The 17,725-nt window shown below is 39.9% G+C and overlaps 2 protein-coding genes across 8 annotated transcripts; one reads left to right on the forward strand and one right to left on the reverse strand.

The window, feature by feature from the left end:
* Nucleotides 1-4,336: 4,336 nt before the first annotated feature.
* Nucleotides 4,337-10,072, reverse strand: c18h1orf127 (chromosome 18 C1orf127 homolog). Of its 4 annotated transcripts, none has more exons than XM_040153386.1 (12): nucleotides 10,028-10,072; nucleotides 9,121-9,236; nucleotides 8,952-9,034; nucleotides 8,770-8,871; nucleotides 8,555-8,679; nucleotides 8,302-8,445; nucleotides 8,134-8,172; nucleotides 7,852-7,989; nucleotides 7,667-7,751; nucleotides 6,509-6,687; nucleotides 6,207-6,324; nucleotides 4,337-5,053 (listed from the first exon to the last, which is right to left on the reverse strand). In XM_040153386.1, the coding sequence occupies exons 2-12, from the start codon at nucleotides 9,156-9,158 to the stop codon at nucleotides 4,698-4,700; spliced, it is 1,407 nt and encodes a 468-aa protein (XP_040009320.1). In that variant the 5' UTR covers nucleotides 9,159-9,236; nucleotides 10,028-10,072; the 3' UTR covers nucleotides 4,337-4,697. The 4 variants fall into 4 exon arrangements, with proteins under 4 accessions (XP_040009320.1, XP_040009319.1, XP_040009317.1 ...); XM_040153385.1 differs by having other exon boundaries at nucleotides 6,509-6,690; XM_040153383.1 differs by having other exon boundaries at nucleotides 6,509-6,705.
* A 218-nt stretch (nucleotides 10,073-10,290) lies between these two features.
* Nucleotides 10,291-15,878, forward strand: tardbpa (TAR DNA binding protein a). 4 transcript variants are annotated; one of them, XR_005709418.1, is made up of 7 exons: nucleotides 10,291-11,053; nucleotides 11,981-12,144; nucleotides 12,292-12,432; nucleotides 12,912-13,082; nucleotides 13,440-13,524; nucleotides 14,333-14,479; nucleotides 15,252-15,878. XR_005709418.1 is itself a non-coding variant. In XM_040153462.1 (6 exons), exons 1-5 carry the CDS (start codon nucleotides 10,813-10,815, stop codon nucleotides 13,911-13,913), a joined length of 1,191 nt encoding a protein of 396 aa, XP_040009396.1. In that variant the 5' UTR covers nucleotides 10,291-10,812; the 3' UTR covers nucleotides 13,914-13,956; nucleotides 14,333-15,181. The 4 variants fall into 4 exon arrangements, 3 of the variants coding, with proteins under 3 accessions (XP_040009396.1, XP_040009397.1, XP_040009395.1); XM_040153462.1 differs by lacking the exon at nucleotides 15,252-15,878 and having other exon boundaries at nucleotides 13,440-13,956; nucleotides 14,333-15,181; XM_040153463.1 differs by lacking the exon at nucleotides 15,252-15,878 and having other exon boundaries at nucleotides 14,333-15,181.
* Nucleotides 15,879-17,725: the final 1,847 nt, after the last annotated feature.

The following is a 17,725-nucleotide window of genomic DNA, read 5'->3' on the forward strand; positions in this document are numbered from 1 at the left end:
GAGATATCAGACATCCAGAGCATGAATAGAAAACCCTCACCCCCTTTTCCTTAAACATTAAGACTACTTAAAGAACAAAAAGTCTAAAAAAAAAACGCGCACACACACGCTAAGAACACGGAAACGTTAATCACAAGCTGTATGTTTCTCATCGATAGCATGACTGTGTATAGGCACACGTGTGAATGTGCACGGGCTGTCTGAAATACTGAGGCTGAATTGACCTGATCATTAGAGGGGGGAAGAGGCCTGACCTGATATTTCCTCTGTTGTTTGGTCAGGAAAGGGACGTTATTGTAAAAGGGCTGTAAAGATAAATAACCTTGCCGTTTCCATGGCAAAGGCACAAACAGCGGCGGCTGAAGACAAAAGAGCAGAAGACAATAAATCCAACACTGTCAATTATGTTTAGTTTTCAGAGTGTTTTTGAGGGAAATATGGTTTCAAAACAAGCGGCCACATCCATTTTTCCACAGAGAAAGGGAAATCAGATCAGTTTTTTTTGCTTTTTCTGAATAGGCCACAGTTTCATCTTGTACATTTTTTTCCAGGCCGCGCCATCCTGATTGGTAATAGGAATATCTGACACCATATTTTGCCTTTGGATCAGGAAACTCCTTGTACAGCTGTATACATGTTTTTACAGCCTTTGAAAGAAAGGGTATTGTCTTTAAATTCCTAAGAATGCTTTGTCCTGCCTTCCAATTTAAGTGGGAAACCATCCCAGGCACTATTTTTTTCACAGGCTAAACAATCATGAGTGGACACGCACCTTTTCCTTATTCTTGAGGTCAACTACAGTTCATCTCATCTGAACAAATCCAAGTTAAACACCAACAAGCATACATTAACATAAAAAGGAACTCTGTAATTCAGGGAGTTCCTCAAAATAGCAGCTTCAGGTTCAACTCTTTCATTAAGAACATTTTTCTGGCCTTTTTCTTCCATCACCTGGTCATCTACAATGTAAAAAAAAAACCTCCATGGCTGCCCTCTCTTTCTCCCCCTACACCTCCCCATCTTCTCAGCGTCAGGGGAGGTGAGCCTCGCCAGAAGCAGGGCATGATGAGGAGCGGCCTTATCACTGCAATACAAGAGCAAACACAGGAGTCTTTATAGCACATCGTCTCAGGAAGCAGCGCACGGCAAGATTACTGCCCTTTAAGAAGGCTAAGACACGACCAATCCCAAGTACTGTTTTATCTTGACAGTTTGCCGTGCTTTGTTTGCCTTTTCTGTGAAGCCTGAGTATAAAAGAGCAGCTTCTGTGAGCTGTGTCTGATTAGGATCTAATTGTTAACATTCACTGTACCCTTTTTATTATCAGCCCAGTGTTGCCATACATGCAGCAGGTAGAGGCCTTTTCAGTGTTATGAGGGACTCTTCCCTTGCTGCTCTCGTGTGTTACTCAAGTACTAGTTAGCACTAAGGTGGCAGGAGAGGAGCCCCCAGCTCGTCGACATCAACAACAACAACAACAACATCAACAAACAGGAATTGATGGCGAGTGTTTATTATCTGGTTTAATTGCTCCTCATCTGGAGGATCTGACAGTTGCGGTTAATGAGAGAGGGAGAGGAGGCACATGCAGTTGGCAGCGAGCTTCACAGTGTAAGACATGTAAGTGTGTGTGTGTGTGTGTGTGTGTGTGTGTGTGTGTGTGTGTGTGTGTGTGTGTGTGCGTGCCTGCGGTGAAAAGAGGATAGACCACATTCCAGCTCACAGCAACACAGAGGGAAAGATCAAATTGTTTATCAAATTAACAGAACAGGCATCTATATCAGAAATTTCAAGTCCACCCTGAGGCCTCTACTTACTATAATGTGTGTCATTACTGCACACACTCTGCAACAAACACACCTGTAACCCTGCAGACATACACACAGTCTCACGCCACACCAGATCTTAGCCCCTGTGCAAGCTGTGTACAGTGATCAGATGCCGAGAAAAGACAGGATATCGCTGAAATCGAGCCCCTTCCTCAATTTTTCATCTGGCCTGCAGCAGACCTGGACAAGGTCCAACCAGGGACCTCCCTGACATTGTGCCTTGTCACGCACACACATCCAGGCATGTTGTGACAAAGAAAGCATCAAGGCTAGCAGGCCTTCAGGATGCTCAGAGGCCTTGAGTGAGTGGAATTGTACTTTTACTGATGATTTTGCCCCTCCACTGAATAACAAACACACATTAACACACATATAAACACACATCACCACAACCACCATCAGAGACTCATCGTCCCATTCATAAATTTCCTCTGTTGAGAAACATGGGCATTTCTTAAACAGGGCATACCCGCCCCTTTTACTACTCCAACTCAGCGGGCCCACATGGGAACAATTAGGGGCATACGCAAGTTTGGCGAAGGTTCCTAGCAACCAGCTGCATCTGTTTTTATTTACCTTTTGCTCTGGTGCGGGATAATGTCATGAGCACATCTGCTACTGTGCAACGTAACCGTGGTTACATGCGTGGTTGACCCATGATTCTGTAATTACCCGCCAATCGAGATGAAGAGTCCTAGCAAACCACTCAAAGCCACACAGAGCCTTCCTCCCCCTCTTCCTACTTGCGTCTTTCCAGTGGCATGAAACCCCGTCTGCCTGAGAGCTGGTAGCTGGAGAGCAGATGATGCTGAAGTGGCATTTAATGACCCAAAGTTGTCCACAACAGTAATTTTGACTTCATTTTTGTGTCATTAAATTGCCAGTCAGTTAATGACACTCTCTCTCCATTATGTTAGATCAAATGTGGTTATTCTCAAATGAGCTGAGATGAGATACACTTATCAAATTTCACGATCTGATCTGATTGTTTGTTTGTGGTCACATGGCACAAACTGTACAGTCACACACTTAACTAGAAATATTTCATTTTCTCTTAATGGAGGTGTCTGCACTGAAGAACTTACTGGAAAAGTCTCCACAGAGTGTTCCGTGTTTCAAAAAATGATACACCCATGCACAACTGGTCATGTAAGGAGAATGGAATTAGTCAATAGGTGGCAAATTCAGCTGCAGGGTAGAGAGTAGAAAGATGTGTCTGTGATGTTTCACACTTCTGAATTAAACAAGCAAAAGTTTTCCCTTTCTCCAAAAGACTTGTGTTTGTTTGAAATTCTAAAAGTTCACCTTATGAAGCGTCTTTATGCAGCAAAACTCAAAGCAGCCAATCAAGGCAGGACTTGTTTATAATAATGATGAGTGATTATGAGCAATAACAATGAAGCCCATATATGGATCACTTCACAGAAGCAGTGTGGTTGGGGGTTGGGTGCCACCATGCTTAGCATCTCCCAGATGTGCAAACCATATGCTCTGACTGAAATTAAAACAAAAAAGAAACAGTGAAACATGAAAGGGATTTTTAACTTTGTAAAGACAGTTAACAGTCAGTACAGATAGGGTAATGGCCGAGAAAGGCCACATGAAAGAACCGGGGATGTTGGCGTGCTTTTTGCACCACTTATTCCATTTCCTGCTCATAAGTTCACTGAGCAGATGGGGACCAAAGGCACAAGGAAGTTTAGATTTTCTGCCCCACAGCCCATTGTATATGGTGCATGTCACTGCGTAACACTGCACTGTTATCATTTACAGGCGCTTTGGTGCATACCAGGAGGTCACAATAACAAAGGTGAAAAAAAACGGTGTAAACAAGAGTGAAACATCTTCAGTCATTTTTGTCAACAGAATCTGATCTTGTAATTTTATAGAGAAAACATTTAGGTTTGTAACATTTAAGCAACCAATTGACTACACTGGCAAAAATGACTGCCAGATTAAAGTGAACTTCCCTTTGCACTACATTTTGCATTTTTCAAGGGTATTTTTTTAATTAACATACAGCTCAATTGTTGATGCAGACAAAAAAGCAACAAAAATGGAATATAAGTTCACTGCAAAATCATTTAAACCTGGTTAATTCGGAAAAGAGCGTCTGCAGGTACACTGCCGGCCCATCGAGAGAGTTTTCTAAAAACAAATTCAATAGTGCCCTCCCCTGTTGACACAGTATACTGCAGCAAAGATACTTAAAACAACAGCTGAAACGCTGTCAAGTCAGAAACGTAATTTGTTTTCCTTTACAGAAGAAAAAAAAAACAAACATTTGTAAAGCATCATGTTCACCATGAGAAAAGTAAAAGTGTGAGATTCATTTTTAAGAGGAAGACATCCAGTGTCTTTAAAAATCAATTCTCTGTGAGTTTCTATAAAACAAGGCTTCTGTGGAAGGTGGCATCAGCTGTAACAACTGCAGGGTCTTCTCTACATCAGCCTGTAGTGCTGCTCGCATAGAGACATGTTTATTTAACGCCTGCCTTGTCTGCGCCTGGATAATGTCCACCCTCGGGCAACGGCTGGCCGAGGTCTGGCTGTATTTCTGCTTGTATAATCAACCTGCACAGCACTGACTGACCACAGCATCACCTTTCAAGACAGCAAACAGACATGTGACACGTGGCATCAATGAGGATTTAAAACAAAAGAAGTGATTCAAAAGGCCTCAAAGCAATTGGGATATTGAAATACATTATTTGCTTCAAGAATTGATACACCTGATAATGCTGTTTGAGTTGTGGCAATTATTTTAATAATTTTTTCAAAACTTTTGTCAGGTTTCTAATGCTGCCAAATCCACTTTAGTTTTCTCTGCTTTTGCTGGTTTTTATTCCCTATGGATGAGCTGAGTTGTTAGTATTCTTGTTCATGAGCAACCGTTGTGTGGAAAGACATGTGTGTTACAGTTGCATTAATGGAAGTAACGGTGTCACCACCAAACCCGGAAGGTAAATCCCCACTGTGAGTCATCTTTTCAATGTGGGGATCCAAACTGCTGCCCTCTGTCTGTGTGTGAGGTGAAATAATTGTGGACAATTCTGCCGTCATCTCTTCGAATGGAGCTCTCTTGTTTGGTTGCCCTGAAGGGACAGCAGAGCGGTGCAACAACAGTTGTTCTGTGGTTAAACTCTCATTTTTAAAGTTGAGCATGGACACAGCTGTGATGTTTGCACCAGGAGAGGATGTGATGTATGATGCGGCAGGCCCGGCTGTGGAGGTATGAGTTCATCATTTTAGTAAAGGTGAAATTAATTAACATCCAAAAGCGATATTTATGATCCCACATTTTTAATGACTGAATAATAACAACACTAACAAAAATCTATTTCAGCTTCCCTGCAGTAACTTCTGGTTTATTATTATTATTCCACCAAATTGACTTCCTAGTTAAAGCCCCCCTCTACTCAAAACTGTTGTTCTTACTGTTACTTCTCTTAAATGTTTGAGTTTCACTTTCCATAGTGATATACATAATGTGCAGAGTTTGACACTAGAGGGCTGTTTTCATATTGACTTGCTCAAGGGGGAAATTTCGTCTGAGCTCAACTTAAATCTGAGTTTAAGACATGTAAACATGCACTGATTTTGTGACATCACAACTAGTTTTTGGAACAAATCATAGACAAGTATGTAACTTAAACAAGTGTGATTTAGAAAACATGAAGAAGGGAAGAAAGAGTAGATGTAATTTTTTTTTTCCAAGGTAATCAAACTTTTTTCGGAAATATCATCTGATATTTTCACATCATATTTTTTCAGTGTGTTCAAACATGTCTGGAGTGGATCTTTATCCCAGAAAGTTTAACATTTTTAGATTATTGTGACTGTAAGAATTGTAATTGCAAGTAGGCTCTCAACAATGGTATCGTCGGTCATGATTTGCAGGTTATCATACACAGGTCAAATGGAGTTTTGGTAATTGTTTATGTGATTGTAATGGTTGATTTTTTAAACTACCACTGAAGGATAATACAGTTAAATGTGCTAAAAGAAAAGGAAAGTTAATGCAGATACAAGTTGGTCAGGATACTGTTATATATAAAAATAGAAAACACACTAAACAAAACTCGTCATGTCTCTAAGATATAAGCTCAAAACGTATGTTTTTTGGCCTTTCTTTTGTTGTTTATTGTAGTCATTTGATTTTCTTACCATATATATCACTTTTAGAATTTTTTCTATCTCACTTTAAACTGTGTGAAAGGTGTTAAAGTTGAAAGATTGAGTGACTGTCTGAGCAACAAACAAAATTAAGAGCCTGGTGTGACTGCAATAAAAGCCTTGCAATGGCTAGTGGTCAAAATATCATCCAATAATTAATCACCACTTTAGTTTTACTGTGCTCGTCAGCAGAACACTTACCTGTGCATGGCAGTGTGTTCTCCATGGTCCAATGCATTTTGTGATTTGTCTCTTTGAAGGTGAGCACAACATCCACCCTGTAGAATGACTGCAGGAGTTGTTCGCTATCTGCGCAAGTCTGTAAAACAAACTGGGTTTAGTCTTTTTACACTGTAATGAATCCTTAAGGCAAAAGACACACAGTACTCACGTCTCACCAAATATCAGAAACTGACCAATCTATAAGACACCAAATGGACCATCATGATAAATAAGTCTGGGTTGGAAAATGTAGGAGTGCTAACTGTTGTTTCAGCACCAACCTTGGTCTCGAGTATTTGGGTTGTAGGAATGGTCAGTGTCACAAATTCACTCGTCTCATGCACAGTGAAATTATCTGTCTGGTTCACCGACACATCGCTGACTGTCAGTCCTTCATCGTCATAGCTGCCTCGCTTAGTCAAGCCCATGCGTCGTTTGAAAATGTGCAGCACAGTCTCCTCTGCTGTGGACATAGTCACTAAAATTTACATCAGGGATAGAATGTGTTACTTGAATCATTGGTGGAAAGTAACTGAGTACATTTACTCAATTATTGTACTTAAAAACAAATTTGAGGGTCTTGTCCATAAGAATTTCCATTTTATGCTACTTTATACTTCTATTTCCATAAACTGCAGAAGGAAATATTGTACTTTTTAGTGCACTGCATTTAGTTGAAAGATGTAGTCACTAGCTAATTTTCAGATTAAGAGTTTATATTAAAAAAAACTTATGATAAGATCATAAAATGTAATTTATTGTTAAGATTAAACAAGTGGCTCCCAACCTTTTCAGCTTGTGACCCCCTTACAAAAGAACAGTGTCTACTTGGGTCACCTCTAAACCTTTCAGATGTTTTCATTCAGTATCCATTCAGATATTTTCCAAAGAGGTAAAATATTATGCAACATTCAAAAGTCCAAAAAGTGAATAAAAATTTGTGTAGCAGAACTTTGTTTTTTCTTCTTTCCCAATCTTATTAATGATTTTATGATCCCTCAGATTTATCTTCTGACCCTTTGGAGGTGGCAAGACCACAAGGTTGGGAACCACTGGACTAAACTATGTTACTTCATATAAAGTCGTTACATGATTATGTTGTACCACTTCCACCATGTACAACAGTGAAATGCTACATTTGAATTAATGGATCAGTATTAATCTAATTATGTAATAATAAATCACTGACAGTGGCTATTATTCTGCAGAACAAGTAATTTTACTTTGGATACTTTAAGAACATCTTGCTGTAAACAGCAAGAGTTTGGATGGACTTTAGGACTTTTACTTATAGTGGAGGATTTTTACATTGTCGTCATGGTACTTTTATTTACGCAAAAGATCTGAGCACTACCCCTAACTGGGATAAACATGTTAAAGCCACAATGATGTGGCGAAGGAAAATAACTCCCAGTTTTGATTCTCTGCTTGCTACCCACCTTTTGGACACACAGCTTCCATACTGTAGGCATACTGACCACTGACCAGCTTCAAGGCCAAGAATTCCCCTTCATTTTCCATTACCTGTGTTAACCATAAAGACAGTCAGAAATAATTTAGTGAATTTCATCTGTAATGTTGCCAATGGTCACTAGGTGGCAGTAAGACGCGTGGGCGTCCTTACCCTCACAGGGCTCAAGATCTCCCTCCTCCTGCCTTGGACTTTAATGTCTGGTCCATCCATGTCAGTGTTCATCTGGATCAGGCTGGCATCCTCCAGAGCTACAACGAAGTGGTCGCTCAAAGACAGTGACCACTGCAGCTGTGATGCAAAACCAAACATGCAAGCAGAGAAACACAGTCAAAGACAGATTCCTTCTTTTTTCTCTCTCTCTCATCCATACACATCTACAAAGGTATTTAAGCACATTTATAATGCATTTGTATGACTGAAATCAATCACTACCTCATTATTCCAGTTGTCATAGGGAACTTGTCTGATCACCTGAAGAAACACACAAATCTCATCAGAATAACAAAGCAAGCCAAAATACAAGGTTGAAATATAGAGAAAATGCCAAATGAAAACAGTTGAATGTTGACCCACATATGATGAACTCCAGTGAGCATTTACCTGAATATGCTCTGGGTCACAATGGATTTGCTCTCTGTCGGGCAGTACAGAAACCACTGGGCAGGTCATCATGAAACTGTGAGGTCTGCTTTCGAACCGATTTATCCTCGTCACCAAATTCAGCGTAAGCACATGGAAGCCATGCTGAATAGTCACAGTACAATCAGACATTTGTCACCACCGAGCCAGGCTGCAAAGGTCAATTTCAGAGTCTGTATATATGAATTACATATTTCTTAAAAGAGTGACATACCTGTTGCTGGACAAAACATCCAGTGTAACTGACTCTAAAAATAAAGTTCTTGTCAGAATCTTTGTGCAGTGAGAATCCACAGGCAGACAGCTTGAGGTTTAGGTGATCCAGAGATGCAAGGTTGACTTATGGAAAGAAAAAGGTGATTCTGAAGCAAAGCATTTTATCTCACATTTATATCAATATTTTGCCATATTTTTACTGTGTCCAATTACCTTGGATTCTTAAAGCCCCAGACAGCCAGAAACCCAACCCTTCCGATCTCGCGCTGTGAATCCACATTTCCATGTATTCAGAAAAACATGTCACATCTCCCTCTGAAAATGCAAGTACATATTCTCAGATACCACATGAAAGCATTGTAAACATCTGTAGTTATCGCAGAACAAAGGATTACCTGTTGATTTTGCTGTTGTGGAATCAACCCATTCTCTTTTCTGAAGGGACAACACATTCCTCATGATAAAACACTGTAAAACACTGTAGAAAAGAATGTAGAGTTGAGCTTATATTTTGAAGATGGTGAATAGTTTAAGTCCATTTTTGCACAACGATATGTCACTCACATCGTTCTAAGAAGTTTGCCGAATCTTATCTGACCCATGACACTTCCGCAGACGAAAACCTCAGTGGGCAGTCTGCCTCTGGCCTATTTGTAGGTAAGGTGCCGGGGCTGATGTTACTGGGGAGGAGAAAAAAAACAAAAAAACAGGTGTGTTTACTTTGACATGTTAAAAGCAAGTGACAAAAAAGTCACAAATAATGATCACTCTCTTCAGCATGTGTGAAAAACAGGTTTTAAAGCAGCTGTAAACCTTCTACCTTGAATATGTTTTGTAATTAAAGAATCTGTGATCACGATCTATTATAAATTAACGCTTAACATCCACTGTTCTCATTTTATTTCTTCTTAAGTAGCTTTAAATAATGCTATGCCACAGCATCACATATATTTTGTATCACCTTGTTCCAGCTCTTCATTGATATGATATTTACACTGAAAGAAAACTTTCAAATCAAACAAACTCACCTTTGTTTTGTATGGCTGCACCATTCAATCAAAAAAAAAATATATATATATATTTTAGAATTCTTACATCATTTTATACATATGTTTCCAAAATTTATCCCGGCATGTTTGGTATCTATGGAAACTTTGGGACCTACACTAGAAATTAAAATTACTTTAATTTATAATTATTTGGCTGCACAGAATACGTTTGGAATGGCTTGAAGACTGGTGGATCAGTTGGGTGTTGCTGTTTGACCTTATGACAGCCTAAATTTAGACAAATATCATTTTAGGCCAATGAGACATATCACAATAATAATTATAGCGTATTCGAGTATCTGAAAATATTAGCCAGAAAGCGAATAAAACAAAGATTGATCTCTTAAACTAAGGAGGAAAAATTCACATGACCCGTGGTTGCATGGTATTAAACATTCTTGAAAAAATTTCTCAGTGTGCACCTTTTGTTTGGGTTTTTTAAGGGGTATCTTTATGGTTGGACTTCAAAGGGTACAGCAGGACCTTTAAACTTTTCCTGTTGAGAGTTATGTAACACGACAAAATTAATGAATTTAACAAAATAGCGTGTAAGTCACTTTTATAAAAAGTTAACAGACAATTGTGAGTCTGAAGTCAAACGTTTAAATTAAAGTTTTTAATTTTTATTTTTTGTCATCCCTACAAAAGTCAACAGTGTGCCCTCCCAACTCGATGATGTCATATTCACAAGGTGAGCAGCCATTTTGTTAGCCAGCTTTGAGGTTAGAGAGGCTACCAGCTTTGGTCTGACGATTTTGTGCATACATTTCGTAGAATAAGGTAGCTTTTCGATCTTTATATGTAGGTACAGTTTTTGACAAAACGCTCGCAGACAAGAGGAGGACTCGTGTGTTTGTTGACACAACGCTAAACTAGATGGTCATTCATTTTTGAAGCTGCCTATAGTTTGCTAGCTAGTTAGCTCGGCTGGCTAAGTTGTTTACGCGTGCCGTTAGAGGGAAAGAAAACATTCAGCTCTCATGGCCGCCAACTATTAAATGTGAGAGAGTTGTGGAGTCGTTGTTTCACACAGTTTTTCAGTCTGCGTTTGACTGCTCTTGTATTTCAGTTGCTTCACCCATTTAGCGGAGGTAAACTTGAGCGAAGACCGACGTTTCAAACTTGTGTGCATCATCCCAGTGTTAACTAATAACTAAAGCTATATCAGCTGATTGCTCCTGGACCAGCACTCAGCTTCTCAGAGACCATGTCTGAGTTGTACATCCGTGTGGCTGAGGATGAAAACGAGGAGCCGATGGAAATCCCCTCGGAGGACGACGGGACTGTTTTGCTGTCCTCGGTAGCAGCACAGTTTCCAGGGGCGTGCGGGCTGCGGTATAGGAACCCGGAGTCCCAGTGCATGAGGGGAGTCCGGCTTGTGGAGGGTGTCCTGCATGCACCCGAGAACGACTGGGGAAACCTGGTCTACGTCGTCAATTATCCCAAAGGTGAGGCGGGTGTCGGTATAAATGACTGGAGCTCCTCCAGTTATTCCTGCAGCTACGGTATATGGCGATCAGTCCACAAACATTCCAGTTTGTTAGGTATACCTAGCTACAACAAAGGCAGCCTAATACAGTAGCAATGCAGTTTGTTTCTAATATTTAGCAAAACCTCACTGAGATAAATGGTCAAAATAATGGGAACACCTCTCAGTATAGTCCAATATACAGTAATTCAACAGCACCACAAACTGCAGGCTCCAAAATGCCCATGAAGTGGAATCAGTGCCTTTCTGCAGGGCTTGTTTTATTAGACAACATTTATTTCAGCAGGTTGTATGGAAGAAATTCCCTGGGTCCAGTTAAGGCAAATCTCGATGCTGCAGTACATAATGTTTTTAGACAACTTTGCTTCCAGCTCTGTGGCTGCTGTTTGCGACAGGCCCTTTATTTTTTCAACATGACAGTGCCCCTTTGAACAAAACGAGGTCCATAAAGAAATTATTTCCTGAGTTTGGTGTGCAAGAACTTGACTAGGTGCACAGAGCCCTGACCTCAACCCCATCCAGTACCATTGGAATGAACTGGAGCAATGGCTGCAAGCTAGGTCTTATCACCAAATGTCAGTGTTTTTGTGACTGAATGGGAGCAAATCCCTTTGAAAAGTCGTGTGGAAAGCCTTCACAGAGGAGCGGAGGCTTTTACGGCAGCATATTATTTCCCATTGTTTTAGAATGATATACTCAATCATACGGGGTCTGCATTCTTATGTCCATGTAGTGTATATTGATTTCTGTGCATCACTGTCACCACTAAACAGCTGAGAGCTCAGAGGCTCTAGGTTTGACCTTTGACCTCTTTTCAGGAAGATTTGTAATTACATGTGATTGTCTTTTTGTACTGATATAATTCAAATCTGTATATTCTTCAAAGACAACAAAAGGAAGATGGAGGAAATAGATGCTGCTTCAGCTGTGAAAATCAAGAGGGGCTTTCAGAAGACATCAGATCTCATTGTCCTTGGGCTGCCTTGGAAAACAACCGAACAAGACCTGAAAGATTATTTCAGTACCTTTGGGGAGGTCATCATGGTGCAGGTAGTGATGCCTCATCTGGCTGTGAATATTTTCTTTTTGGTTAATATTTCTTTGCCTGACTTTGAGTGTAATAAAAATATGTCTTTTATATTTCTGATTTAGTGAAATTTGGGAAAAAACCTTGCATTTCCTCTGTGTTCACTACAGGTCAAGAGAGATGCAAAAACTGGCAACTCAAAAGGTTTTGGGTTTGTCCGGTTCACTGACTACGAGACGCAAACCAAAGTCATCGCTCAGAGACACATGATTGATGGACGATGGTGTGATTGCAAACTTCCTAACTCAAAGGTAAGTTTAGCACCATTTGTTTAGCACAGAGAATGGTCAGGAACCTCATGGTATAATTTGATTTAGATTGTCTTTAGGTCAAGGTCCATTGGAATATGTTTTGGTGGTCATCTGGAGTTAATTTGAGTTTTTTTTGTTGTTGTTGGGAAAGTTGCAGTCTACAGTTTAAAGCACACTTGCTAGTTTTGTATTTAAAAGTTATGTTAAACCTGGAAGACAAATTGCAAACGTTGAAAATTTAAAGATTGTTCAGAACTGGCTGTGTTTGCTTCTACCTCCTAATTTGACTTAAAAATTTTGAAAGGATACATTCACTGCATTGCAATGGATGAAGTCATCTGCTTTAGTTTTGCAACATAATGCATGTCACAATTGTTTATTTAATGTTGGAAAAATAAATCTGAATTAGTTAGCAACATGACTTAAAAAAAACAAATGTAGATTATTTAATTTATGGCTATGCCTGTTTTTCCTCTCAGGCGTGTCCTGATGAGCCAATGCGGAGCCGTAAAATCTTTGTTGGCCGCTGTACAGAGGACATGACAACTGATGACCTGAGGCAGTACTTCATGCAGTATGGTGAAGTCACTGATGTCTTCATCCCCAAACCTTTCCGGGCATTTGCATTTGTCACATTTGCTGATGACCAGGTGAGATTCATCATAAATGGCAGAGTTTGAATATTAGTAGATGTAATACAACCAAGCTGAGGTAGTTACTATGCCCTGTATTATTGTAGACAGTGAAAAAAACTGTACAAGACAAGTGCATCAGTCATACTGTGTTACAAATATTACAAATTACAAGCATAGAAATATGGTATATGAATGCGGGGAAAAAGAGTATAAATTATTTTAAGGGGTGCATCACACTGCAAGTATTAGAGATGTTGAACACTAGGAAAAGGAGACAACAGTGTAAGATTAAGTTTGGGGTATATAGTAAGTGCATGTGATAACAGTGCCATCATGACCGCACTGATAATCTTCTCCTCACTTATTTCTCAGGTCGCCCAAGCCCTGTGCGGAGAGGACCTGATCGTCAAGGGTGTCAGTGTGCACATCTCCAATGCTGAGCCCAAACATAATAATAGTAGGCAAATGATGGATCGAGGGCGGTTTGGGGCTGGTGGGTTCAGTCAGGGCTATGGCAGTAATCGCGGTGGGCTAGGCAGCGGTAGCAGCGGGGTTAACTTTGGGGCTCTCGGTCTTAACCCGGCAATGGTGGCTGCTGCCCAGGCAGCTCTGCAGAGCAGTTGGGGAATGATGGGCATGCTGGCTAACCAGCAGGGTCTGACCACAACGGCAGGCACAGCCACTACAACCCGAGACCAGACCTATAGCTCTGCCAGTACCAGCTACAGCAGCCCCAGCTCAGCTAGCCTCGGTTGGGCTGCAGGCACTAATACCGCCTCCAACAGTGGCTTCAGCTCCGGCTTTGGCACGTCTATGGAGTCTAAGTCTTCTAGCTGGGGAATGTAGATAGCTTCGAGTTGACCTTTTTTGTAGCTATTAAGCTAATCTGGTAAGTATACCTACAGGGGGGGAACTGCTTATATCTTTTTTCCAGTTATTTAAAAATACACTGCCTTTCGTTTTTCAAGAGAAAATTTGTACTTGCATGTGACTGATGATGTAGTCATGCACTGAATGGGTGAAAAATTTAATTTGTTAGATGAAACTGCCACGCTACCTTTTTTGTTTTTGAGAAAATGTTACACAGAGATGATTGTGCATGCGAGATAAATATTTATAAACATGCACAAGTTTCTCAAGAGCTCATCAGCCCCTTGTAAAATGGGCTTGGTAGAATTATATATCTGTAAGCAGTTGATTGCATCTTTTTGTTTGTTTTTGTTTGACGTCATTTGGAAACGCCTTCATGAAAATCTCTTCTGCAGTTCACCAACTCTTTCCCAATTTCCCGGGAGGAAGCGCCTCATTGGCAGCAATGTTCGACAGATCTCAGTATCAGTTCCCCTCTTCCCATGTGTAAATGCTTTGTCATCAAAGAACACAGCTTCACTCTGCATATACTGTGTTAGACGGTGGGTGTTCTTTTTTCCTCTCCCCTTTTTATGGATATAGAAATCTTGTCTGCTCTAGTCGCTTTTCCAAGATCAATGAGTGGGATTGGTGTTGGACGGAGTGAGAGTGAGCGAACGGGAGAGCAAAATGAAAGGAAGCAAGTGTGAGAAGGACTGTTTGTGCAAAGGTTTTTTGTTTTCTTTTTTTTTTTTCTTTCAAAGAGACAAATGCCTGCGAGAGTTGAGAAGAACCTGTGGCTTTGTGCGAATGTGAGAGGAAGAAGCAAGTACGAGTGTGTTCCTAATGGCCATCACAAGGACATTTATTGCGTCTTGAGATCCCTAAGGTCTCTGCTTTTTCTCATCGTTTTCTATCAACTTTGATTCTTTAAACACAGTGAAATGTCAAGTGCAATGAGTATTTGTATCCTTTCATAGCTTTCTCCTGCTGTCTGATTTGATGTGAATGCTGTGTCTGGTTGTGTGTTTTATTTTCACCTTGTTATCACCCTCTCTGTGTGAAAATGTGACTGTGCTGTTGAAGACTGTGTGGGGAAAAAACACTGAAAGTGTGTTGAAGTTTGCAAGTGAGCTCAGAGGTTGATGTGGTGAATGTTTGACAAGTTCCCATTGAAAGTTTGTGTTTGAAGTGGTTACGAATGCATTTTGTTTTGTGAATCAAAGGGAAGTCTGAAATAAAACTGAATTTGACTAGGTATAATACCCTCTTGACAGTGACTTATTTTTGACTTTACATTAATTGAACTGCCAACACTTTAATTCACATGTATAGGGACCTCGGACATGGACATCCCAGGTTTTCGTCTGAACCATGGTTCGAGTCAGTTATGGAGAAGCTGAAGACATTGGTGGGTGGGCGAGTGCAAACCAACTATGGAATTTCTGCACGACTGCCCAAATCCTGAAAAGGATCTTCCTCATCTCACTAGCAAGAAACCTTGGACCATCCCTAAATGAAATTTAGAGTGGACCATACTCAATTGGGCTGAGGTATTTGTATATACCTACAAACGTCAGAAATAGGATCCGAGTCACACCTGCATGTTGGCAGTGATCATACTTACTTTTTTCCAAACTGGTGAAACCCAAAGCCTGCCTTAAATCTTGAAACATGCGTTTCTGTCAGTAAATACTTTATTCTTTGTCATCATAAGTTACTGATAGCGCACTGAAGTACTAACTAGTAGGTTTCTTTTCAATGTGGTCAAAAGTAATTTCAACAAGGCAGGAAGTGTTCTTGTTATTTCGTTTACCTTGATTGTAAAGTGGTTGAAATGAATGAGCTGACTGATTTTTCAAGGGACTTAAACAACTGATTGAACATGCCAGCAAGAATTCACACTTTGTATATTGAAAGATTTTAGCATTGCGGTGTAAAATAAAAGTTTTGAGTTTTTAATCATCTGTTGTCTCTTAATGTAGACTTAATCTAAGATTTTTTTTTTTTTTTTTTTTTTTAAACTGAGCTTGGACTGCAGCTCTTATTTTTACAATTTTCCATACCTTCTATTCGATGGCATTTTCAGATTTTATTTGGAAGCTCAGATGTGGTCCTTGGCGTAAAAACTGTCCTGCATGTTGTACTTGTAATGCTGGCTACTTAGTTGGTGTAGTTTTAGCTTTCTGTCTGGTGGTGCCAGTGTGCCATTTTGTAAGAGCTTGTGGGACAGCATTCCCAAGCCATCTTTTCTGTATTGAAATTTATTCCTATTAATCTTTTGTTTCTAAAGATTTGTGGGAGCTTTTGTGTTTTTTGTTTTTTTTTGTTTGTTTTTTCTGTCCTCATGGAGATTTGTTTCTACACCAGTTTAGAAATACTAAGAATTAAATTGGATAGCAGCTCTTGAAACCCACTTAAACTTTAAAAAAAAAAAGTCAAAAGTCATCTTGCAGAGTTATCCTTGGGATGCCCAGTCAAAGACTGAAGAAATATGTAGAACAGTGTATACAATACAAACCTAAAATACATTCCTGCTGATAGTCATTTCACAAGAAAATGGTGTAAAATGGGAAATCAGTTCCTTGGCCTGCTAGTGCACAAGGTTTTATGGAGGAGGAGACTTTTTTTTTTTTTCTTGTCTGTCAGTAATGGAAAATTTTTTGGTATGATTTTCAGTTCACAGGAGCTTTACATCCTTGTCTGTCACACCACATTAAATGCCTAAAAGGCCGGATTTAAAATTGGGGTAAAACATAAACAAAAAAATTATAAAACCTAGTTATAACCTGAATTTTAAATCTGAGCTGTGTAATACACGTTCATCCAGTCCAAAGCAGTTTTTTTTATTTGAAGATCAAAGAAAATTGTACATTACACATTGTACCTTAAAAATACTATCATCAAGTATCTGTAATGGTACTGAATTTTCATACAAGGTTCTGGACGTCATTAATTAACTGCAGGCTCAAAGGAAACCATTACCATTACCATTACAGACAGTCATGGCCCACAAACAACCTTTTATAACTCTGCATTAGTTGAAGCTCGCTGCTGTTAACATGAAAACTATGAATCAATGTGCTTTTTCCCGCTGCTAGCAGGTTGAGAAGGTCTTCCAGAAGAAGTTCTTGCATGGTGGTCTGTCCTGGGAGAAAATGTGGTTTCTCATGGTTCTCTCTGCCAGCTTCTTACTGAGGTACTTGTCTGGATCCATGTAACCAAACTGCAGTTTCTAATGGAAGAGAAACTCGGGTTCAACTTTTGTTTTATATCTTTAAAGTTCGAATGCAAGGGTACAGGCCACTGCAGTCTGCACAGATGGCACCAACACAGCGGAGATCTGTACAGTGACTCCCATAGATACAGTACTGTACATGCTTAATGTACAATATCTGCACTTCTAATGCTGTAAGCTACTTTATCGAATACACCCCTGTGCACTATCACTAAAGTGTTAAATGATTCAATATTGTACCATCTCACAATCATTGTATTGTAATTTTAATTGGAAGTGCAGGGTATTTGATCTTATGTATAATTAAAACCAAACAGGTTAGATAGACTACACTGAAAATAAGGGCCCCAAAACTGAGTACACCTGTGACCACATCAACAGATGTGATTTCACCTGTGCTTTCCAGTGAAGGCTAACTACATGAACAAAGTTATAAAAGAACCCCTGAACACCACAGCTTTCTCAGTTTTGAACAAGTAAGAAACCAGATTGTGAGACTTCATAAAGTCGGGAGAGTGTACAAGAACATCAGTATCTACCGATCAAAAGCACAAACACGGCTGCAGCAGTG

This window comes from Xiphias gladius, chromosome 18 (genome assembly GCF_016859285.1).
Source record: "Xiphias gladius isolate SHS-SW01 ecotype Sanya breed wild chromosome 18, ASM1685928v1, whole genome shotgun sequence".
Taxonomy (NCBI): Eukaryota; Metazoa; Chordata; class Actinopteri; order Istiophoriformes; family Xiphiidae; genus Xiphias; species Xiphias gladius.

Excerpts from the sequence above, each read along its gene's own strand:
- c18h1orf127 (XM_040153383.1), bottom strand. The coding sequence starts at position 9,158 with ATGGGTCAGATAAGATTCGGCAAACTTCTTAGAACGAT. Across the intron at positions 8,680-8,769 it reads TGGGGCTTTAAGAATCCAAG|TCAACCTTGCATCTCTGGAT; the intron begins GTAATTGGACAC and ends TCTTTCCATAAG. Across the intron at positions 6,325-6,508 it reads CCCAAATACTCGAGACCAAG|ACTTGCGCAGATAGCGAACA; the intron begins GTTGGTGCTGAA and ends TTTGTTTTACAG.
- tardbpa (XM_040153461.1), top strand. The coding sequence starts at position 10,813 with ATGTCTGAGTTGTACATCCGTGTGGCTGAGGATGAAAACGAGGAGCCG. Across the intron at positions 11,054-11,980 it reads CGTCGTCAATTATCCCAAAG|ACAACAAAAGGAAGATGGAG; the intron begins GTGAGGCGGGTG and ends TATTCTTCAAAG. Across the intron at positions 12,145-12,291 it reads GGGAGGTCATCATGGTGCAG|GTCAAGAGAGATGCAAAAAC; the intron begins GTAGTGATGCCT and ends TGTTCACTACAG.